General features: G+C 40.2%; 1 protein-coding gene and 1 non-coding gene across 4 annotated transcripts in view; both read right to left on the reverse strand.

Annotated features, from left to right (window-relative positions):
* The window catches only part of POLA1 (DNA polymerase alpha 1, catalytic subunit), a 201,225-nt gene that overhangs the window by 147,794 nt on the left and 28,438 nt on the right, over positions 1-24,993 (reverse strand). For all 3 annotated transcript variants that reach the window (XM_035329060.1, XM_035336749.1, XM_035344475.1), the window contains exons 23-26: positions 24,276-24,372; positions 23,650-23,774; positions 21,738-21,887; positions 21,381-21,503 (exon numbers count right to left, since the gene is read on the reverse strand). In XM_035329060.1, coding sequence (XP_035184951.1) covers positions 21,381-21,503; positions 21,738-21,887; positions 23,650-23,774; positions 24,276-24,372 — 495 coding nt within the window. The remainder of the gene's footprint in view (positions 1-21,380; positions 21,504-21,737; positions 21,888-23,649; positions 23,775-24,275; positions 24,373-24,993) is intronic.
* LOC118161007 lies at positions 23,912-24,042 on the reverse strand. Its single transcript, XR_004747819.1, has one exon.

A 24,993-nucleotide genomic window follows, 5' to 3' on the forward strand; every position in this document is an offset into this window, starting at 1 on the left:
AAATGAGGTACACTCACCCTGAGAGAGAGAGAGAGGTAATTTAACAGGTTAGATAGAGGAGAAAAGATACTTAAATTGCCTGGAAGTCAAGTAATGAAGACAACCTACAAAGCCTGGTAGCATACAGGCTTCTAGATTGACTTTTGAGAAGAATTTGCTGACACCACTGGTGGTTGAATTTCTAAGTTTAAAAACAAAATCTTCAGGTAAGTAGTTTCACGCATCAGCAGAACAAAAACCCCAGTCTACGAGGCCATTTATCGGGGCCTGTCTTCAACCAGCGTCTCTGCTTACAGCACCATGCCCCCAGCACTGCATACAGAAGTCCCCAGCACACATGCAGTTGGGATCTGCAAATTATGTTGCCTATGTGGAGAGATCATCTGCTGTCTTTGCTATTAAACATTATTATTTCCCATACCCTTCAAACATCATTTTCTCCCAGAGCTTTGCACTGTGCTATACAGCACACCCTAAGCAACAGTAGAAAAACATAATGACCAAGACAGACTTCTACAGGATTGTTTAAGGATACAAGCTCTCCCAACATCTTGGTACTAAAAGTTCATACATTAAGAGAAAATATCCAAAAGTTGCTCCTAAGAAAACAAAAATCTACCTGATGAGAACAGGAAGTCTTCACAACTAGGTAAACTAACATGGAATGAAAGCCAGTGTGAGGCTCGTGTCAGAGCCAAGCCCATTAGGAATGTAATGATCTAAGAGGAAGACTAAAAACACAGATTGTTTATTTGTCTCTCAAAGGATGACATTTCACAAAAAGCATTTCTGATCTCAACAGCAAGCTACAGATGAGGGGCTTATGAGGCAGACACCTTCCATACTCAAGTCTCTCTAGAAAAACAGGGACAGCTCTATCCAAAAGCGTAGCTGTCCCATGAATCCTCTTCAGTCATTGCCACTAAAGGCCAGAGAGGATGAGGGTACAACGTTTTAAGATCAGCTGTCCCCTACCCCCCTCTGCCAAAATAACAGATCTATCTTGGAGCAGAAGCAGCTTCGGAAAAATACTCCAATTGCTGCTCCTGCTGGGGAGACAGGAATTTATGATGGGCTACGGGAAGCACCCCACCAGCCTCAACACTGACACACCGACGAGGGCTGCATCATAAAGGCCTTGCACACTGTGAGGGATTGCCAAGTATACCATAAAACAAGAATGCCAAATTACAATCCTAATCTTGCTTCCAAGCCCTGTATTTTCAGCCCTCAGCCTGGATTTCCCCCCCCCCCCCACAAAAAGTATTAGGTGTCAAAAGGTTCCCTGATTGATTCCTAGTCTAACTGCTCTGTAAGGCTAATTAAGACATGGCCAAACTGTGTCCATGTCTTACTTAACAACAGTGTTCAAGCAAGTTTCAAGCAATCTGATTAAAATTGACTAAAAGTGTCTTCCTTCAGTAATCACTTAGACAGAATGAATTTTACATTAGCCGGATCAAGCACACGTCAGGCCTCAGTGGAAATGAAAAGGGCTTATAGTAATAGGATTTATAAATCCACCGCATTAGGTTAATGGCAAGATGATTTACATGTAACTTTTCCCCCTCCTCCTCACCCTTTAACTCAAAAAGAAAAAAAAAAAAGAAAAAACACACAAAAACAAGAATCTAACAAAAAATCCCAACCCTGTATTTGGCACTTTTAGCTACGAGTGCCAAGGCAAAAACAGCCTTTCATGCACTTCTTTTTAATTAGCTGAAAATTAAAAGCCATGAGTGATCCTTCATTAACTCTTTCAGGGCAGAAATAATCAATTAGATTTTTATAAAGCCAGAATGCTTGAAGACCCTAATGGCCTATTTCAAACAAACACAATGAGCTATCTGCGCACACATAATGAAGCTGCGATGGTTTGAACCAATAAATATGCAACCGATAAAAAAATGAGATCCTTATTCCTCATAAAATTGGCGGTAATGGAGTTCTCCATATGAATATTTTCAATTGCAGCGACGACTCTAAAAGCCCTTGCTCTTTCTCAGCCAGCAATTCAATCCGCCCGTTAGTAGCAGTTACTAATGACACTGGAATATAGATGGCTAGAAGCCAACGCGCCCTCTTTGCGAGCGCTGGAATGTCCTCCGCCATGTGGTAAACCAGGTGCTTTGTTTTGTTCTTTTGGCAGCTGAGGCTTTCATTTTCTGGAAATTTGAAAGCAAAGTCATTCAGCTGAGCCCCTGCAGCAGCAGCCACTTGCATCTGCTACATTCCCCGGGCACAGGCACGGTGCCGGCAGGGAAGGAGATCATCCCCAGCAAGTCCTACCTGGCGCCCACCTCTCCCACAAGGTGAGACCAGGTCAGGTAGGAAGGGCGAAAGCTCGAGCTAAACACACGCCACCCTTACGTTGACCAAAATTAGTTAAGAGTTGTCAGCTAACAAGGTCAATGTTTCTCAATTAGCCATCGCTTTGCATTTTCAGGTCACCATACAGACATTAATAAATGAACCCAACACCAGGATTAAAGGGAACTGCCAACGCCACATGCTTAAAAATAACTGATCAAGCATCCACCCGTTGTCACCAGGCACAGTTACATTATCTCCACCTCACTTTCTTCCGTGGCATTAGCAGGGCAGCCAGCCAGCGGGGCAGCACCCTGTGCCTTGCCCTCCCCTCTGGCGGCAGCCCAGGTCAGGCCTGGCCGAGTCATGCCCCTCCCCAACCAAGAAGTTTGTGCTTATATCCACCTGCCTGCTTCTCTTGGGAAATTTATTCTTTATGTCTGTTGCACCACACATGTGATTTGTTACCAGCCCAGGCCCAGCAGCCCGACAATAGCTGGGAGAAGCCGGTCGGCTCCCCCGGCCGGCCGGGTATCGGGTTCACATTCCTTCCCCACAAACACTTGTGTGGTGTCACACAAAGGAGTGACCAACAAACTGTTAAATTCAGACAGCAAGGCACCACACAATGACCTTTACAAGAACGATATTAACAGGTGGCTGGTGTCTAATACAAATAATTATATTACACTTCAGCAGCGTGGACCAAAGTGGAAACACATTGTCTTGTCATCAGCAATTGAAGTAACGCTACCAGGGAAACCTTTTAATGCCAGGAGCTCTTTTTCCTCCTGAACTCCAAAAAACACCTTCCTTCATGGAGCACGGACAACGGGCTCCTGCCCCTACCACAAGGGACCTCACCTGAAAAATTCATGAGGGAATCTGATGCTTCCACCCCAAGTTCGGAGAATCCTGCCACCCTTTGGAGTCTATGCAGGGATTCTTTAGGATTAAATGCAAGCGTTGCCTATGAAGCGTTATCCCGTCTTTCCTCCTGAAAACACACGCCTACTTTAAATATAAACAAAGAAATGGGTAACATAGCTGTTCCCAAGCAAAGTTCTTCAAAACCTGGAAGAGAAACCAAGCTACACATGATCAAATTAATTGCCCTCACTCGCTAATTAGTTTTTCCACCATCAATCATCTAAGTTAGCTGCAGTTTTCATCAACCTTTAACCCTGAGACGAGCCACGGCTTTGACAGGACAGACAGCTGTGGCAGTGGCTGCAACGTTTTGGGAAAGACAGCCATTTCCAACCATGTCCGAAGCTGAACTCCACCTGGCCAGGGCAAAAAGGGGATGGGATCCAGCGTGCTGCCCGACCCACAGCACTCACCCCGACAGCCCCTGTGGGGTCTTTGTGGCAGGATGTGGGCAGGGGAAGCCTGGCTGTCACCCTGCCACCACGGCCCCAGCCGCATGCCACCAGCGGCGAGCCAGCCTGTGCCGAGGGGGGACAGGCGGCAGATCAGTTTCCTGTCAGCTGCGAGTCGGCCGACACTTAAGCTGCTCAAAGGCTTCTCATTCTTCGCTTTGGAAAGGGGAGGGCAGGTTCAAGGACACTGCGGCCTGTCGAGATTATGTTCTATATGCATGGGCAAAAAGCTAGGAAATGGCAACTCAAAGCGAGAGGGTAAGCAGTAACATACGGCTTAGGCATCGACACGTGGACGGGTGGTGGAAGGGGTTGCCAAAACAACAAAAATTCCCACAGGGAAATGCATTGGACAGATAAATTGCTTACAATTTCATTTGGTGGTGCAAGCCGCCTCAGCCATCTGCTCCCACAGGGGTAGGCCAGAAGTGACATACCCATCAGCTCGTTAGGGAACCGTTAGCGAAGGCCTCAGCCACGCTGTAAGAGCAGCAGGAAGTATCAAAACAAGCACTCGGGCACGTGCTTGCTGCTGAACGCAGCCCAGCGAGAGCAGAACGGCCAGGATGTCCTGAGACACCTCCGAAAATTCCTCCTGGTGGAAAGGCAGCTCCTCGCTCCCCATGCAGCAAGCGGCTCCTCCGGCCAGCAGCACCCGACATGCTGCAAGGAGCTCCTGAAGCTCGCTGACAAACCAGGACCTGCTTTGCATTCCCTTTTGACTTCAGAAAAGGAACCAGGAACTGGCTGGCATCTCCCATTTCAGGCCTCTTGAATGAAAAGCCAGTTTGGAGCAGCCAGCTGGGTGCTGCTGCCCAGGCACCTGGTCAGCCCCAGTGTTCACCCCTCGCCCTCCCACACCCCTCCCTCTGCCCTCACCTCAAGCACTCCATTTTAACTCAGGCCGCTGCAAGAGCTGAGTCTTACACAACGCCCCCAGGAACTTCATTCAGGGCTCCCACCCTGATTTGTGAGCAACATGGTACTCAACCAGACAGGCCAAAATCCCAAAGCCGTGGCGATGATAAATTTGGAAAGTGACTGGAAGCACAAAAAGTCAGTGCTTTGGAAGTAAAGACATCTAACACTTTAGAAAAAAAAGGGGGGGGGAGAGCTAGAGCTATTAAGACAATAAGAATTTGTAGGAAAGGTAAATTGGCAAGAAACAAAATCCAGTTGTCCAACAGCCCTCCAAGTCTCCTTATATATGTAAAAGTACTTAAGAACTGCTCCAAATTTTCCCTCTGCCAAAAAAGCACCACCGATCCCTAGTCAGTGTCATCTTCGTTTTTGCCTTTTTTCTCCCCATTAAGGAGATGTGTATTTATTATACATGCTTCTTCTGTAAGTCATTAGCTCTTCATTAATTCCTTTAGTTATTTATTCTTTCTTACTATTCTGAATGCTGAAAACAAAAGCAAAACCACAAAAGAGCTACCTAAAAAAAAAAGTCAAACAATCAGTATCTGGAACATCATATACTACAGTGACATGGTTAAATTATCCTATAACAATATGCTAATACATACAAGTCAAAGCATCACCTCAAGAATTAATGCCTGACAACAGTATCTTAAGGTAAAAGAAAAGGAAGGTTATGGAAGGAGGAAAAAATGAAGTTTCAGAATTATAGCAACTTTGTTCCAGATTTTGCCCATAGTACAGTTGGAGTAAGAGAACCCCTGGTTCTCACCCTCAATTGAATAAGGACACACCATCCATCCAGGCCACTCTGAATTTTAGCAGTCTAACAAAAGTTCACTGGAACCTGGCATAAATTACGTCTGCTGAGCATCTGAAAGACAACAGTTGTGAGGATTACAGCCCGATTGCGTGCGGGCTCCACACGGCCTATCTCTCTCTCCATGTCTGTGTGATCAGGCCTGTCATGGAGAAGACAGTGTGGTCAGACTGAGCATGCTAAGGACAGACAGGCTCTCCTGGACAAGACAGACAGAACTGCCTTGCACATGCTGCCATTTCCAATGAGCTACTTGCACCAAAACCTATGCAAGTCACAAATTAAGCCTCAAGTCTACCTATAGTTCAGAAGTCTACCGATAGTTCAGAAGCAAGTGCTAGAGAGATACCAAAACCTTGACATTCTTCTATGCAAGGAATATAAGCAGATACTCATAATTAGTTTTTAAACAATCAGAATGGTGAATCTCAGTAATATTGAATAAAAAGATGTGATTCACATTTATGAATACATTAGCAAAAGGGATACTTATCACATCCCCAGAAGAGTCTGAGCTTTCTAAGGATATGAACGTTACCTCAAACTACAGACAAGTACAAAGACCCGAAGAGCACACCTTCTTCCAGTCCCCCACTTTCTCATGATTTAACAGAGTCTGAAAAAGGAGAAGATTGTAACAAATTCCTGGTGACTCTCCTTGGGGGTTCAGGCACTGGCAGTGGCAGCATAATGCTTTGCTGCACATCTGTGGCCAACCACTACCCCCAGAAGACACATCCTGCTACACAACAGAGCAAGCACTGTGCTCACTGCGGTGGGACAACACAGCCCTTAGTGACGGCACTGCTGTCAGCCACCAGCCTCACAGGGTCCCCTCCTCGCAACTCACCCCTCTTCACAAAGGTACCTCGGCTTGAGCCCGGTTTTACAAAACTTCGCTGTCATGGCATGGCATCCGAATCAAAGAGAAAACATTTCCTCCAAAGAAGAAGGTTTAAGTGATGTGTCTGTTGCAGATGCCTGTGCCACTAAGATTAACATGACCTCTCCTTCTCCCTCTCTCCCTCCTTCCCCAGTACTGTCTCCGCAAGGAATGCTGGCTTCTCAACTTCCTCTCAGCAACCAACTCCCTTCACCATTTTTGTTCCCCCCCCAATTATTAAATAGGCTCTACTTCAGGCCTGTAACTTCAGGCTGAGTAACAATGTAACTTTTAGAAGCAAGATGTATGATCTTGATTTAATGCAAATATTGGGAAATCCACCCAAGAGTTGCGAAGAGTTACATCTCTAGGCAACTTAATTCTCATGAAGTTAACTAAGAACCCAGGGTGGCTCACTTGTAACACCAACTGCAGTGACATGGAATCTGCACCAACACACACATGACACTGAGAGGATTTGTGGGACAGAGGAGGAAGAGGTGACTAACAGATGCCAAGCTGAACCACATATATTGGGGTCATCAGACATATACAGAATTTTGCTTCTTAGCCCTTCTTACTGCATGATGGTCTTTGTCACAGCAGAAAATCCCTACAACACAAGTGCTTCAAGACTTAGCAGAGCAAAACTGAAGCAGCGCGCAACGTACTGCATGGCAAAAAGGTCCATTAAGAAATCCAGGACTGAGTCATCCACCCCTGCCCCCTAAAAACATACATCATATAATCCCATATGGCTCCATTTAAATGCAGCAAGGGGTGTTTTGTCTTTTTTTGTTTTTCTTTTCCTAGCCTAGCCTCGATGGCCAACCTGAGATAGATAGTTGCTCCTCATTGTCGTACCCATAAATTGCATATAGTCAGACATCCTAAATGTATGTTCCCTAAAGGTTTCAGGGCCCCTACCACTGCTGCCTTAAAAATAATTTATGTTTCAAAGGGAAATGCTGGGGAAAAAAAAAATGCATTTTGTTGGCTCAGAGCAGTACTGTCAGGATGGCTCCTAGATTATTCCCTCGAGGTAGACAGACTAAGTAGGAGGCTTTATCATCATTCAGGCAGATGGGTTATTAGACACATGACACCAACAATTTTAGTAGACTTGAACACGCAAACTTGGTTTCAGGGTTGAAATATCAAAATGAATCCACTGCTGAGGAATCCTCTGTTATCAAATAGAGGTGTTTGATAGATACCATCAGAAGAATCACATCTACAGTGTAACGATTTAACAAAGTATTCTTATTTTTCATTCCTTACTGAAAAGTAAGTGTGAAAGAACTGAAACAGGCACTTAAGTCCCCCTCTCTCTTTCTCTCTTCACAGGCTGAATGTGAATTAAGCTCCAATATCCTGTAGACCCCCATTTGTAACTCCTCACCTGAAGAGTAATGGTTATAAGAAAGTCATGAGAATAGGTGTTTTTCTTTTGCACTCTTGTCTTTTTGATTCTGGGCAACTACAGTAACTTTCAGAAGAACTAAATGTCGTAACTGTAAATACTGAAGACTCGAAGAAAAAAGTCCCTAAGCAGTAAGTTTAATAGCTTAAAATACCCAACGTAAAATCCTATCTTCAGAACCATTCCCATTAAGGTGACCCGCTGCATGCATGACAGTTTTTACTGTTTTTGTTATGTATCTGCATACTCCAGATTCCAACTTGTAAGCTGATACTACTCAAGAAGTGCGAGATTGCTATAGCTGCAAAGAGCTATCCATTGTAAAATTCCACAGACGCTTCTAATAAAACATACTGAGCAGTCTACTGTGTAATCACTTTTTCACTTCAAAGAGAGTGACATCTTCAAAATTCACACATGAAACATGTCCATCCACAAAGTACGTTTCTGAATCCATTCAACTTATTCTCAGTCTCTAAGAGCTTAAGTGAGAGAAAGAAAATTAAGGAGATCTAGTAGCTAGACTTTTTAATTGCTGGAAACAGGAATTTACTGGCATGAAATAAATACCTGATTTGCTGTTTGCAGTTCCTGAAAGATGGTCCTAAATAAAGATTTGCATGCTGGCTGTAAAGGAGGACTTAAAATAGTATCAGAACCCAGATCAAGACACTTAGAACTGGAGATTCAGCACCTGAACGTCCTCCTGAGGGCATTCTAACCAGCAAGGGGTGTAACTTTGGCACTTCTCACTCATGCTGCCACATATTTCCACAGCTTTCCAATCGTAATTTTCCCTTTTTCAACTCTGGAAAAAAATAGTCATCTTCACTTCTGATTTCTGATATGAGCCCTACGATCTTTAATAGGAATTCAGGTATTAAGCACATATTGCTTACCTTAATAGTGATTTGTATTAACTAGGTAATATTAATTCAGTAAATGTATTATTTCTTCTATCACACGCTTGTAGTCCAATATAAGCCGCACTACAGTATACCACTGACATACAACAGCACAACAATTTGGGGGTTAAATTCCTGTCAAGTCCATAAACTGCCATGACTCAAAACCCCCCATTTTAGCCAAATCATAATTTCTGTTCAAAAAAGTTTAATGAATGTGTACGCTAGATATTTAATCTGTTCTTGGAAAATGAGAGATGACCTTCACTCTAGTAGCAACTGGTTTATACTGTCCAGCTATGCACACAAGGACATTCTGTGTTTGCTTTGATCGCTTGCACATGCCAGAAGTTGATGTCATTGATAGATTATGGCTATTGACACTGCTATCATTCTCACACAAAAACTTTATTAGCATAATAGAAGGGCTGAAAGTGTGCTACCCCACTTTCAAAAAATCTTCCCCATCTGCTGCTGGGTGACATACGTAGAACGCCTTCCCTTGCCTATTAGCTAGGATACAGCAGGCACTTGAACTCCGCGGGAAGACTCAGGCTGCACCTGTCTTGTGAGCAAAACTATTGTTTGTAAGATAATTACTCCAGCATTGTTAACTTGCAGCAATAATCAAGAAGGAAATCACCTAATAAGCCAAGTTACGTAGTAATCTAACACATTATAACAGTAATGACTGCATATCAACTTTGAACCCCCTTCAGTACCAATTAATTTCAAGAGCATTAGCACCAACAGTAAACGAGTATGAAGCAGTTTAACTAATTAAAGCTTACTATGTAACAGACTTAGTTTCAATTATCATTTTTCACATTAGTCATCCGAAACAGTAGTGATATGTACCAGCTGGAAAAGTTAAACATTCAGAACAGGGGCTGCCTATTCCCACAGCAACAGGTAAATGTAGCGGCTTTTGAAGCTATGGTATGCACTTTCCTAGGAAAACTGCTAACTAAGCCTTATCAACAGAGACAAACAGCAGATGGCAACAAATGTGCCAAGAGACATTTCATCCTCCAGGAAGAGTTCAACACAAGGCATCAGCAAAAAAGGAGCAGAGCTGGAAGCTTGACTTCCACAGATCTTAGCCAGCTGCTCTCTTCTGTAGGATTAAAAAAAATAATAATAATCAAACCTACTAAAGCTGTGATTCTTATCCTACTGTACAAGGTTTCAGATGTAGCCCATCCATGTATCTTTCACAGAAAGTCCAGAACCACGTGCATCTACAGGAAGGCAGCAGAAGTCCTTTCCCTTATGAGAAGCTTGCTTTTCAGTAAAGAAGAATTTGTTCAAATCCTACCATCAACTCTCAAGTCTGAGTTAAGGGGAGCCTAACATTTAGTTACTCTTTTATATATACATGCAGGAAAAGAACTAATTATTATCCAAGCTTCTTTGACTTTTTGCCCACTATTGGGCTCAGAGTTGCTTGCCCTCATGTGTCCTGTGTAATGCAGTGATTTCTCTTTACCAACTCTGAGCACTCAGTGTTTTCAGGTTATTTTTGTAAGTTGAAAACCCATAGCTATCTTCTCAAGATCATTTTATTTCATCCTTGCACACTTAACACACTGACTGAACTAAATGCTGGGGTACAAGTCATTTTCACGCTTCTCTCCCGAGTTTTAACCTCAAGGCCTTGCACTTATCAGAGAAGTTGCTAGGATTTTGGGACAGCTGATCTGTGGAACTACCCACTGACAACCCCACTGATGCCTTCCTTCCACCCCCTCACCCTCAAGTAACCACACACCAAAAAGGATTATAATAGTACTCAGCTAGGAAGAAACACAGAAGAAATGGGAAAACAGAGCTAAAATAATAAAAAGGAAATTAACTACTTGCTGTCTCAAGAAATCTATTTGCCGGTTATGTTACTCTTGTCCAAACACTTTACAGTACAGCTGAATTAACATTTAAGCACTCATGCCCATTATGTTTAAATGGTAGTTAAAAGCAAAACACATAAAGGAATTCTCTCCTGCTATGGGTATATATACAGGTTCGGGTTTTCCCAGACTCCCATCTCCCCCTTTATTCACTGTAACACGCAAAACCTCAAAGGGCAGAACAAGTGCGAGTCACTGGTTTCTTTATGGTGGATAGCTGAAGTCCTAAAACAACTATTGGCCAGGACACAAATACTCACAATTAAAGAGAAAAAAAACTCCATGTTCTGTAAAGGCTGGGTTAATTGGTTAAGCATTAAAAAAAAACAACAACTTTTTGTTTAAAAAAAAACTTCATCAAAATGCAGACCCCATAAAAGAGGCCTACGTCCAACGCTATGTCAGAAGTACTTAGTGGAGAAAGTAGTATCACGTCATATAAAATTGAAAAGCAAATAAAAGCTTAACAACAACCCAGAGCAGATCTGTGATAGTCTATGTACAACATAAACTATTAATAAACTGTTAACCCCAATTCTTCTCAGAGAGAGGAGCAGACAGACAGTCACAAAACAGGCTTTCCTTAGGTAAAGGTGGAAAAGGCCAGGGACAAATACTATGTTGGTACTGATACTTGATAATTGTGATAATCTACTACCATGCATGCTTCACATGCTCTTTGCAGCAAGAGAAGTTGCTTGGCTTAGGAGAGAGGCTCTCCCCTATTATGCAGACCAGCTGAGCTTAAAACTATGCAGTACTGTATGGAATAACAGAAGGATCCTTTCTGGAGTAGTCAGATAAATGCCACTTCATGCTGCTTTACCCTATCTCCTCTGACAGATATATTACTTTTTTTTTTCCACTACGGGGGAAAAAATTAAAGCAAAATCCCTTTGGGGAAGGAAATAGCTGACATTTAATAAGCTAATATAATAAACACTGGACAACAACAAACATTTATTCCTACAGTGAAAATTAATGAAAAGGAAACTGGGACAGCTGCACAGTCCAAAATTGGCACTGATTTTCAGAGAAGGAATAGGATCCCTGAAACTATTACTAGATGGCTCAGGAATCCCTGGCAAAAAATCAAACAGTTTCTTAAAAAAAAAATTGCTGTAATTTAACACAGTATTTATGACAGAGCAAAGTGACACAAGCTCACACTCCAGGCTGAAAACTGAGAGACACAAACACAAGCCACAATTTATTAATCTTCCCTCGGTCAGCATGTCAGAAGCCCATCTTACTGAAAAAAAAATAAAACAAAAAAACCACTAGATTACTTGCTTATAAATGAAAGATGACTCTCAATTATTTCTTCAAATAATAGAAAAATAAAAGTTCAAGATTCACCACCAAAGTAACAGCAAAAGGTCTGCACTAGAGGAGGTGTAGGGGAGAGAAAGGGTTGTTTTTATTTGAATGGGAGGAAAAAATGCATTGGCTTGTAAAATCCAACAAGATTAGGACAGAATGTTCCAGAGAAACCTAAAAGCAACCACAATCATTATGAAAGCCATTAGGTCACTATAAAAGCGCAAGTAACCCCTAACCATAAAAAGAATCACATTCATTAAGGAATGACACAGAAGGAAGTAAAAGGAAAGAATCTGCCCCCTCCCCACCAAGCGATCAGTTCCAAATATTCCATCTGAAGAGTCAGAGAGACGTAGAAATTGTAGCCTACTCCAAAAGGGTAAGGTCTCAAGGAACATTGGCCCAATTTAACAAAGAGAATGCATGTTGGGAGGAAAATTTCTTGTGTGACAGCTTTCCCCTAATTATTATTTTTTTTTAGGATCAGTGAGAATTTTCCCACTGTAGGAGAACCAAAACTAATTCAATTTGTATGTATATATATGTCAGCATAATACACTTTCAGCAAGAGGCAGCTTTTATACTTCTCCATCCTTGGTTCAGCAAGACATTTTTATTCCTGGATGAAGCATTTCAGCCCCCTAAAGTCAGCCCAATCTCGTTAAAAGTCAGAAGCATCGTTCCATGATTTACATAAAAGCATTCCCACTGAACAAAGCAGCAACTGAGAGATACAGTAAATGGGTTCCAGATAACATTTAAATAGTTGTACTAATTACACCACACAGGAACATGATCCCCTAACTCAAATCCCCAGAATAGCCATCTAGAACATTAAAGGGAAAAGAGAAGAAAAGACAGTACGCAAAGTAATTTAATAAATAAATAAAACATTCAGCATAAAGGAGGTAATCTCAACTAATTAGATACCATAATGATCTTCTCACAATCTGTTAGAGGTGAGTAGTAGTTAATAACTTTACAGATTTCCTTCAATCCTTTAACAAGGAAGGAATGACAGTTTCTAAATCATTATTGCTCTGTCATCCTGGACCACTGCCAAGAACGTGGAACTTCAGGACACCTGTCAATTAACTCATTCCTACTGAAGGCAGGCTCATCGTCAGCCTTCAAATCTATTTTTAAAAAGTGATTAAAAGCAATCAGATCAAAAGCAAAATTAAAATTTGAATTGGTCTCCTGAAGGACAACAGTCTTTGTCAAAAGAACACAGAGTTGTCTTACTGCTGTATTAGCTATATACATATTTTGGAAGATGAACTACATGATGTAATAGACCCTCTTCCATCTCTAGCATCTGTGGTATATAGTGGTACATGCCAAAATGACTGGCCACCTGATGGACAATTGTGTTTAAGAGTTAGATCTAAAGCTTTTCTCTAATCAAAGCTTTCTGCAGGGGTTCTCAGTCTAAGTACAGGCTTCTCATTGATTTTTCTTTTCCTCTAGGATGACTACTTTTAACTGTAAGTTGAAAAATAAAAAGTTATGCATTGAAGCAAAAAAAAAGAGGTATAATACATATTAAAACATCAAGACAAGTGAGCTATTACGATTTAAAGGAAGTGATAGATTTCTGTGCAAATACAAAAATGATATTTGCTTAAGTTAAAAGATGCTAATTATGCTGAGTTCCGAGAGAGACAGGGAGAGGGAGGGGAAGAAATTGAAGTCGTTACATGAAAACCAAAACATCAGCTGTCATTGCCTCGTAGCCAGGGAGTTCCAAAAATCAAAGTCAAGGAAGCCCTAGGTTCAACAAGTGAAATTCCAGTCAGAACAGAACTAATGGGAAGTCTGCAAAACACTTGAAAACGTAGCTGAGATTTCCTTGTGGTTTTGTGTCAGCCTTCCACGCGTTAATTCCAAATTAAAATACAAGAAAATAAGATGGACGTCCCAGTAACATGAAAAGCACCAAGGAAGAACAATGAACTAACACCAGAAAGCATTGGTTGCACTAAAGTCAATCAGAGAAAACAGGAAATTAACTCTTTGCATATCAGCTGTGGCACTGCCTAACAGAATGAAGACTCAAAGAAAATTCAGAGCACCAAACTGAAGGAGGAAAGCTGCCCATGGAAACAATGACTACTTCAGCATAATTGCCCTTTTTCTGGGCAACTGTTCTGCAGGTTCGCTTTCCTTGAAAAAAAAGCTGTTTGTACCTGAAGGTCTTCTATATCAGAACCACAAACCTTTCTTACACAGGTCTTCCAGGAAACGTGACCTTGAACTTCAGCAAAGCAGCTCAGCACACAATCCTGCTTTCCTGATAACTTTCAGTCATTTAAACCCACCATTTTCTGGTCTATTCCACGACCAAGGAATTCTAACAAGTGTACTGTACCAACAGCAATAGAGATGGTCTACCTTCCACAGATAAACAGAGGTCTTGAACAAACCACCTCATCTGTCCATACGTATATTTCAATGCTGAGAATAGCATAAGCTGTTCATGTACATCTTCTAAATTAAGCCAATGAATCCTGGCATAGGCCCAGCGTAAGGACATACATGCAAAAGACCGCATGACCACAACCTGTGCAGCAAAACCAGCAAAACTAACCTTCTAATAAGGTGTGTTTCACAACAGAGAGCTTTTGCACAGTGGGCAACATTCCCAGGAAATACACGTGAATTTTGGTTATGAGATCAAGGTGTCACGTTTTTGAGAACAGTATGAATATTTAAGTCTTGTGGGAAACAGACACTTCAGTTAGATCATTTTTCTATACTCCTAGGAGTACAGGAGTGCTTGAAAAGGAAAATGGATTTTCTCCCTTAATTTGAAGTCTCTTATATTCTGAACAATTTATTATCATCTAGTCATCCAAAACCATGGTTTCTAGAATAGGCCAAAGTCCAATTTAAGATAAACGAGTGAGGCAATAAGATCCTGAAGCATACCTTCTGTTAAGTCTCAAAAACCCCAATATTTTATGGCAAGCTACCAATGTACTAAGAAAACACATACTGCAAACACTTGCGGTGCTAACAAATACGCAGGCTAGAGAAAAACATTAAACAGCAGTTAGCACTGGTATTCTTCCAACCTTAATAGCGGGTATTAGAAAATGAACTTATCTGAAAATGGAACTTAATCAGTTTACAAATGGTGTTGTGTTGTTGCAAAAGCTCTCATCTTCAGGGTGGAGCTGCTGTGCTCCTACATCCCCCTTCTATGAGGCATCTCTATGCCTGTACTCAGAGAAGAGGGCCACAAAAGGATCCGTCTTTTTGAATCTCATAATTCCTACAGTATTCTAGGCAGGATGAAATTATTTCTTCAGTTATTCTAAAGCCTAAGTGTGGCAAACTCTCTGAATTCAAGCATGCCCACCATTTTATGGCATACCTGAGAGTCTTTCCTGTTGCCACCGGATGTGGACAGACATTTCCACCTCTCCTAATCCTGAGGGACCAGCTCTCACCCAACACACACGGCTTCTACAAGGGCACTTACTGTTACATTTCAGATACTCTGGAAATCATGCCAGAGACCTTGCTCCTTAAAGTCTCCTCGTACCCTGGCTGTCAGTTTTACCACTATTTTGAGTGAGGAATATCTTGTTGTTACCTAGGCAGCCACGTTAAGATAAGATTCAAGCAAAAGCTGTATCTTTGGGCAACATGGGAACAAAATACAAGATAGGAAACCATAAGAATAAATAAAAGTACAGGCAGAGGAAAAACACAAACAAATAAAAATCCCAAGTGTTCATCCTATTAACACTAATCCTACAGTTTCACAGTCAGGTGTGAGCTGGAAAAAGGCTGGTGATGCTTGACCCCTTGTATCTCATACTGGGTCTGCCCCCAATTTCTGACCTCCTCCTTTCTATCAGCTCTAAGAGCATGCAGTGAGTCACTGAGTCATTGATCCAACAAAAATCAATTTGGTTTTCCCCTAGAGTTAGTTTTCAAGTCAGACCACCGGGCTGATCCAACTCACCATGTGGTCATGCAATTGCTAGAACCCATCCATGGAAATCAGGCACCACACCTTCGGTGACAGCACAATCGCAAAATAAGCAGCCACGAAAAAGAGAGCCTCTGTATCCATCTGCTGTACCGCTCACATCTGATCAATCTTCCTAAACATTTCTAAATGAACATCCATTGCATAAAACCTTTCTGTTCCTTAAAGAAGAACACCACCCAAAAATAAAATAAAATAAAAACTCTCCTTCAGGCTATTTTCCTTCTCACACTGAATATTCTGGCCATGGTTTTTAATTGAAATGTTTCATTTCCTCTCTTTGGAGATACAGAAGTTATTATCAGACCAGATGCAATCTCATGCACTTGACTTACAATAATAATATTCAATTTCAACAAATGTTAAGATGTTCCACAATTTTTCTACTACTTGGCACTCGGTTTGCATTTTCTGATTGTAAGCAGCCTCTCCCTTGAAATGTCTGTTCTAACTTGCTTTGGATATTAGCATGCAGAATAACATACACAGCTTTTCTACTGGCTCACAATTGCATAGATAATAATAAATTTAACAATAGTGAGCACTGGTTTGACACCAACAGCTTCCATTTAGGGACACTGCAACAGCTTAGCACTACTTCTCAGAAGATTTCAGTTTGTCATTTCTATATTTAAAAGCAATTAAGAAACTCTTTGCCTAGACTTTTGTTACCAAGTTCCAAGTCTTCCCAAAATGTAACACTGATAATGTATTCCTTGTTTAAATATAGATGGCATGCTTAGATGAGAATTTAGGAGGCTCCTTTCCCTCATCTAACATTCCCGTTTTTCCTATACTACTACATGGAAGAAACCAAGTATCTGACAATTGCCCCATTCACGTGACAATTAATGAACCCTGCTTAATGAAGGCTTTAGAAGCTAATAGGAGAAAGTACATGATGATCAATTTACCCGAATGAAGAAGACTTGGAAAAAAAAAATGCACAGAAAGAGATGCCTGGATTTTTTTATTTATTTTTTTACAGAACACAATTACAATAGACAGCCATTAGCCTGCTTACCTACCCTTCCTTAATTTATTTTTTTTATTTTACTTTAAATGAGCTCATCTTTCTCCACTTTGTCTTTCTCCTCCCTCATCCTTTCTTTTCCCAGACTGCTGCAATAACATGCTTTTATTCATTCCTTTTGACTGCCAGGGCCTTAAACTAATTATTAATTGAGAATGTATCTAAGGATCTCAATGAGAAAGTTGGAATTAACCCAATTGCCTTTCTCTCCCTTCTATTTGCATACTGTAACAGCAGATCTACCTGTTAGCACGGTTGAAAACAGCAAATGTGCTATTTTCCTTTCAAAAGCAAGTTTGGTGGCGACATGGTCTAAAATGTGTAACAATGAAAAACAACACAGAAAAATGAAAGTACCTAGAAAAGGCCGCAGTTTTGAGTGACAGCCATTAACAACTACACTGTCTACAGATAAAACTGGCTCAACAACTTTGCTGGCCTGGAAGAAAATCCTGAAGTAGAAGGCATCCTGAGTTTGGGAAATCAGACAACTGACATTTCATCAAAAGAATTGTCCTTTAAAGAGGCTAGAAAGGCATGACCTTACACTGCCTGCTAGTGCAGAGCTGGCTGGCTGTACAACACCGACTCATCTTGTTTCCAGTTGTTAAATTACATTAAAGGACATCTAAAAATATATGAAATATTTTCCTATTACTTTTCCATGCAAGCAACTGCTGTCGTTACAACAAGAGCAATGCCCAGGCACATGCTTAGTAACAGGGAAGGGGGCAGGGGAAGTCCAGAATCCTGCTAATGAATCCTTCTAATCACTCTAGATCAATAACGCAACATTTGGATTGCAAATGCAGAAATAAATTTTTATCTTTAAATTTGTTATAAGAACAAGAACTGAGACGTTTCTAACAATCAAAATAGGAAAACATTTAGTTCTTCCAAGAAGGTAAAATGGATCCGAGCTATGGTTTTAACTCCCCCATCCTAAACTTTTGCTCATTTTTTTCTTCCAAAATATACTGATAATTGACCTGTCTACCTTTGATATACAATATATTAAGTTCAGAGAAATTTCACACTGATATGCCCCACCTTCCCTGCTGGAGATTACCCACAATCGAATAAATAAACAAACACGGAAGACCCATCTGAAAAAAAAAAAAAAATCATATAGTCAATGTTTAAAACACTGTGACAAAAATGAAAGCCTTAATTGATTAATGATATCAAGGTCTCTATCGCCATCTAGTGAAAAATCCCTTCCATTACTACACTACCCAGATGAAACGTACCTCCTTCTATGGGATGAGGCACACTAATTGCTCTCCTACACTCAGCCTATGTATGACCAGAGTTTTAAGACGTTGGTATGTTTCTGGTGCATGTTACAAGGTAAATAAAGTTCAAGCACTATCACATATCTCACTAAGGTTGACTGATGAGAACTGAGCTCTTAGGGGAAATTTTGTCCAAGGTTTACAGATTACACTGTCCTAGCGCTGTGATCTGACTTTATAAATGGCACTTTTCTTGTTGTATTTAATAATTCTGCCATTACATAATGTGAACACGTCATACACTAACACAGCTTAAAAGAAGTTCTTAAAATGGCAACGTATAATCACAAGAAGTTTTAGTCATCAGAAGGAACTCCGTGGTCATTCCACTACATTTGATGCATTGGCACAGCCAAACCACATAAAGTTTCTGTCCATGAGAGGTAATACAAAACACCCAGCCTTCCTATAGCTAAGAGGTCTTCAGTCACACAATTAGAAAGCAGCAGTTCATCAAAATCAACATTTATTCTCCATCACCTATGCTAAAACTTAATGCTATGGTGAACTTCAAGAACTTCAATTTGAAATGTACATTCTCTGCTTTAAGTTATTCTGTTAAGACTTACAATTGAACTATAATTTTATAAAAGAAATATTAATTTCACTTTTCATCCTATACAGTACTTTTCCCACTTAGACATATACATTAGAGACATCTGCAAACCTACCTGCATTTACCAGGTCCTCACCAAAAAATAAAGAATAAAAGAATCAAAGAGCTACTGATTATTGATCATTATAAATGGCCATTAAAGTTTAGAACATTCACATTTTTTCTTCGATAGTTATTTTTTAATTTACCTTTTCATACAGAAGAGCCAAATCTCCTGATACTTAACATTCACCTATTCTATATTAGCATTTACTGGTAAGAGGAAACCTGTGAATGAAAAAACTAGAAGTTACAGAGTAACATCTTTCTAGATTAAATATTCCAACTTACAAAAATAGAACGCTAAGGGGTCATTTCGTGTCATCTTTTATGAAAAAAGTACTAGAAATAAGGAACTTTCAGAATCAATCATACTTGCACAGAAGTACAAAGCTACAGATTGTTCTGAAAATTCTGAAGTTCTCAAAAATTTGTTATCTCCACAGTATCCAGAATAACAAGTACTAACCTACTTCAAAGAACACTAAAAAATCTTTAAACTAAAAACTTTAGCCCTACAGGAGGTACTGTACCAGAAGAGACCTTACCACAACAATAACGCTCCATTGATTCCAGCACTGGTGCTGTCACTTGAAGCCTGGCTCCCGCCAACCTCCACAGCACCTCTGTGCTGTGCTCCCAGCAGCCTCCTATCACAGAGGTACTTTCAGAACTGCACTGAAGACAACACATTTGCAGGCAACAGTGTGTCAAAGCATCAAGTTCTTCCTCAAACTCAGAACCATACGTGCAAACGTGTGCAAAGCAAGCAGAAAGCAATCTGAGGCCCAGCACCACCAGAATTTTAGAGGTATGAAATCCTTCTTAACCAAACATCAAGCATGTGAAAATAAGTGTCTCAAAGCATTACCTACCAACTCTTTCAAGATTTCCCACCACACAGTAACCCATTTTGCCACTACTTTGGAACACCTAGGTTGGATGGCGCTTTGGGCAACCCAGTCTAGCAGGAGGCGTCCCTGCCCATGGCAGGGGGTTGGAACCAGGCAGACTTTAAGGTCCCTGCCAACCCAAACCATTCTGTGTTGGTACAATTCTGTAATGCAGAACACCAGAATTTGATGCACTACTATCTCATAACTGGTAAGTCACAGACAACGGAGAATAAACTGTTTGTGCAACTACAAAGTATTTTTCCTTTTAACACAGAAGCCAAAAGCTCTGGTATCTATACGACACCTAGTCTGTGACACGTGCTCAATATGACTAATGGAGATCATGAAAAAAAAAGTAAAATTCATGACTTGTAAAACACTGCTAGAAAATATAAACTACATGACATTCAGCTGCTTTTCATGACAACTTTGTAGACAAATACATCAGAATCTTAAAAAAAAACAACATACACACCACTATTTCCTTACAGGAAATGTCAACGTCAGAATTCACATGCTGCATAACTCATTTACTGTTATCAAAGGTGGAAATTATTTCCTAGTTAAACACGTGTATAAGGTTAAGCATACTGGTTACATAAATCCTGGGAGGACAGCAGATGTGGGATTGCCTCTAGAGAACTGCTCAGATGGGACTCCTTTGAAAAATAACGATGTGTTATCAGAAAAAAAACACACTTATGGACACTAGCTGTAAGCTGTAAATGGACCTCCAGCAAGGAGAGCCCTTAAGTCACAAGGAGTACATGCCTCTGAACACCAAGATCAACTCATCCACCTCCCTCTTGGAGGAAACTAAATGAACTAAAAGGTTGACCAAACACACTGTCACATTCATTCCCTAGACCTTTGCAGATTACTGCTTGGTATTCTCTTTTAATAAAACTCACAAGCAGCACCATGAAAAAAACTGTGGTTTAAGACACAGTATAGGAGTGGTATGCTTTGGATTTGAAATGATTTTTTTTTCCCCAACTGATGTGGTCTACATTCAGCTACCATCCTAATCAATGGGAAGAGTAGTTTTGCCTATAAAGTAAAAAGAGTCTCTTAAAAAAATCCGGCCTCTTGAGGCTAATGCAAAGCTTCATTCTAAGGTACAACCAGTTTTTGAAAACAAGGCCCTAATACACTGGCACCAAGGGACTAGGTAGTCCTGTCAGTAAATTCACATTTTCAGCAAACTCAACATACCAGGGCACAGGTCAGATTGGCCAAAGACAGGATCACCCAAGCTGACATGTACCACTGAATCAAAGACCGAACCATCAAGCTGAACTAGAAATTCATGGAAAACGTGAAAGCAGACATGATTTTTTTGTCACCATAATCCAGTCTGTTGAAACCATAGAAGTTTAATTCAAAATACACCTCTAGCTGAAGCTACAGCTTCAGCTTGTCATAGTCTGAGACATTTATCTGATTCTTTTCCAGACACCAGATTTTTTTTTTTCTTCTGCAGTACAAGGAAGATAAAACACTACAGTTATGGAATCAAAATCAGGTCTGAAAACAAGTAAAGACCACTCTCTAATTCATTGAAAACTAGATAGCTCAAATTCACTTTTACGTACGTGTGTTCACAACCTGTTTAATGACTTACCTCTCTCCCTTTATGGGTCACCAAAGCAGCCAAAGGCTTGGCATAGAATCTGCTGTAGGAAAATCCCAGGCAGCCATACATACTGTTAGCAGTGAGTTTCAAAGCTTTCTGTCTGATATCATACTGAAAAGAAACACAACCAGCAAAAATGATATGACCATAGCCAACAGAGAACAGAACTCAATCTTCACAATTACATTCACAGCTTTTTATATAGTCTGCAGCAATGACGGGCTCCAAGTAAAGCACATTACAATCACTGCTCACTACTAATCATCCCTATTCTGCAAGGCTGATCAGCGCACTTAAGGGGAGTGGGAAGAAAAAAAAAAATCAAAGGAGTTCTATAAAACACACCTGTAAATAAAGATCAGGATTTAAGTCTGGCTGTTTCATTAACTGCTTAACTTGGCGCCTTCTCTCCACCAGTTTCCTGATTTCCTTCGGCAAAATTCCCATTTCCAGAGATGGGTCCGGAAGCTCTGGAATTTCTTCCTCTTCTTCAACCTGTTAAATGATCACCGCTGCTTATCTTTTTTTTCTTGAGTTACATTTTAATGCATAAAGTGAAAAGCATGGGGAGGAGAAAAGGACACACACAAAAACCAAACAGCTTATATGTGCTCCTGCAAGAGCACTCAAAGTGCAGCTTAGAACAATAGGCGTGAGAGGGTTTTTTTGTGGTATTTAACTATACTACTTGGTCCCTGCTGGGGGACGGGAACTAAGCTGTTTTCTGTCTGGAGGAAACCCAGCAGAGACATGGACCAGTAGCAGGGAGATTTTTATTTACTTATTTTAGTATATATTTATATGTATGTATTTATACACAAAAACATACACATGTAAGTGTGTGAAAGAGATAGGTACAAAAACATAAATAAAAGCACACACAAGCCATCCTTTCCCTGCTGAAATAATACCTTTTTTTTAATTCTCTTATAAGTATTTTTGGTATTCTGAACTGTAAAAGGGAGCACACGATCTGTGGAAGTGATCCTTTGAATAAGGTAATTGACAAAAGAGAAATTGACAGTAACAACAGACTGAAAACTCTACCCCAAGCAACTCCAGTACAGCAAAACAACAACCTAACAGAAAGCACACATTCTTCCTTTTAATGTAACTGAAGCAGTGATTGGTCATTAAAAAAATGAAAATATATTTAAAGTATAATGGAAGAGAGAGAAATACACAAAGAGTAATAGAGAGACTATGAGGTTGGTAGTCTAGTACAGCAAGCAGCCTAGAAAGAAAGGTAACAAGAAACAACACTAAAGTTTGATTAAATATCATGCCATGATAGAAATCAAAAAGAAATCAAAAAGACCTGTTTTGAAGCACGCTTAAGAAAGAAGGATAAATCCACAGGAAGTTTGGGGAAACTTAATGAAAGAGCTCCACATACTTTTCTCCTCATTTCTGCTGTGGTACTGACATTTTAGTTGTTATAAGACTCATAACTACTTAAGGACAACACACTAATTCCAACTAGCGAGCTGATCCCAGTTAAAAATAAAAGCCTCAAGTTTAACCTTTAGCCCTGACCAGCTCACTGCTTCAGTTTACAGCACAGCTCCACCACCAACTGCGCCAGCACAGCTGAGGGAAGGAGAACAAGCAGCCATGGACAGGCCATGACCAACACAGCTGCTAAGGAAACAGTACAAGGAACAACACCTTCAGGCTGTTTTTCAGTTGCCTTTAATATGCTTCAATGCTTTATTAAAGTGTGATATCAACAAAGCTGATCCTGCAGCTGAGAGTCTCAGGAGCACTCCCTGACAGACATCCCCAAGACACACACACAGTTCCCCTGCTATCTAATAAAGGCTGAGCTTTATTGCACTCCTTCTCCAAGCATGAGAGTTGTGTCTCCTCCATTCAGGCATGTTTGCATGAATTCTATGTTGACTTAACTTTAAAAAATTGGCCAAGGGTCTCTGAAATTGCTAGGAGGATGTGGGACTGAAAAGGACCAATGGAACTTGACTAAAAATCTTGTTTCATGAGGTACCAAACTAGAAAAGATAGATTTAGAAAGATATTAAGGTATTATTGAAGGGAAGACGACAGATATACTACTCACAAAACCCCAAACCACAACTTACCATGATGCATCTTTAAACAAGAATCACTTTACTAAGTGTGAGGAGAAAAATAGTAAAAAAAAAAAAAAAAAAAAAAGTGAAAGAGAAAAGTTTCTTAAAAAGCTAATTCACAGAAAACACACTGAACTTAAGACAGTCACAAGTTACAGCACACAAACCTCTGCCCTTTTTTGTGCTTCTGATGACACTCGCTGCACTGTGGTAAAGCAGATGTTAAACTCCTGAATAATTGATGGGTACAAACTGTTGAAGTCCAGAAGCAAAATAAACTTGTCATAAAAACCTGCAACAAAGTTAAAAACAAAAGGCACAATTACTAAGTCTCACTAAGGACTTCAACTCCACAGTTAACATTTAAGTGACATAATACATTAAATCCCTTAGAGTAGCTGTTGAGATGTACCACTAGCCATTGCAGACAGCTGTCAGAAGTGGAACGATCCAACCCTATTAACTCATCAGAGTTGAACAGATACCTTCTGTGTTACTATAGGACACTTGTACAGTTTTCCCCACATAGAGGAGAAACTGAAAGAAAACTTACGTGTCCATTAGAAGATTATGTAGATACACTACCCTAATCCCTCAAGAGCTTAATTTCCTTACAAAAAGTTAAGAAAAAAGCTTCCCCAGAGTTAGTAATTACATGATGGGAATTTTATCGTATCCAAAAGGAAACAACAAACCCGCACCAAACTCCCACAAGATACAAAGATTTCCCATTGCATTGATATAACCTACCTGTATCTCACTTCACAGAAGAAATGAAATTGGCACATCTTACCGACTTTGGGATCCAAGACTAAGCCCCCAGCATATGCTGCTTTCTTTTTCCCTATCTTTGATTTGTTCTGATCTTCAAAATCTTCATCTTCATCCACCTATATTTGGCATTTTAAAAAGTCATTATCTAGTCTCCAACATTTCAATACTTTTGGAGGAGTTAATTTTGGCAAATGAAATTGGGAGCCACTGCAAACAGTTCCTTTTAAATACACGCAAAACATGGTATTTTCATCATGATCCTTATGAAAGCTCTCTACATCTGAAGAGAGCATACAAGCCAACTCCTATGGGAACAAACTGACCACAGGAGATTACAAAGACTTAAGGAACTGTCATCGTTCAACATAGCACTGCTGTGTATTTTCTGGATGACTGTAAGAGTCAACACCAAGAAAAAAAAAAAAATCAACCTGTGACCCACAAAGAGGTGCTGTCGTACACTTAAAATCAAAGCGTAGTTTTTGGAAGTACAATAGGTAGGCTTCAATTAAACAAACATTATTATTGACCTAAAAAGTATTTTGCAATTTAATTACAGTAAGAATTTTGGTTCCAGGTGTTTAATGCTATTCCAAATCATTTAAAATTCAAGCACTGCTTTGATGCAATAATACAATCAACAAAATTTATTGCTTTGGAATTTGCTGTTGAACTTATTTAAAAGTAAAACTAAAAAGCAAACAATAGTGAAAGAAATGCATTCTGAAATTCGAATT

The sequence above is a fragment of the Oxyura jamaicensis genome, chromosome 1, assembly GCF_011077185.1.
Source record: "Oxyura jamaicensis isolate SHBP4307 breed ruddy duck chromosome 1, BPBGC_Ojam_1.0, whole genome shotgun sequence".
In the NCBI taxonomy this organism is placed as follows: domain Eukaryota; kingdom Metazoa; phylum Chordata; class Aves; order Anseriformes; family Anatidae; genus Oxyura; species Oxyura jamaicensis.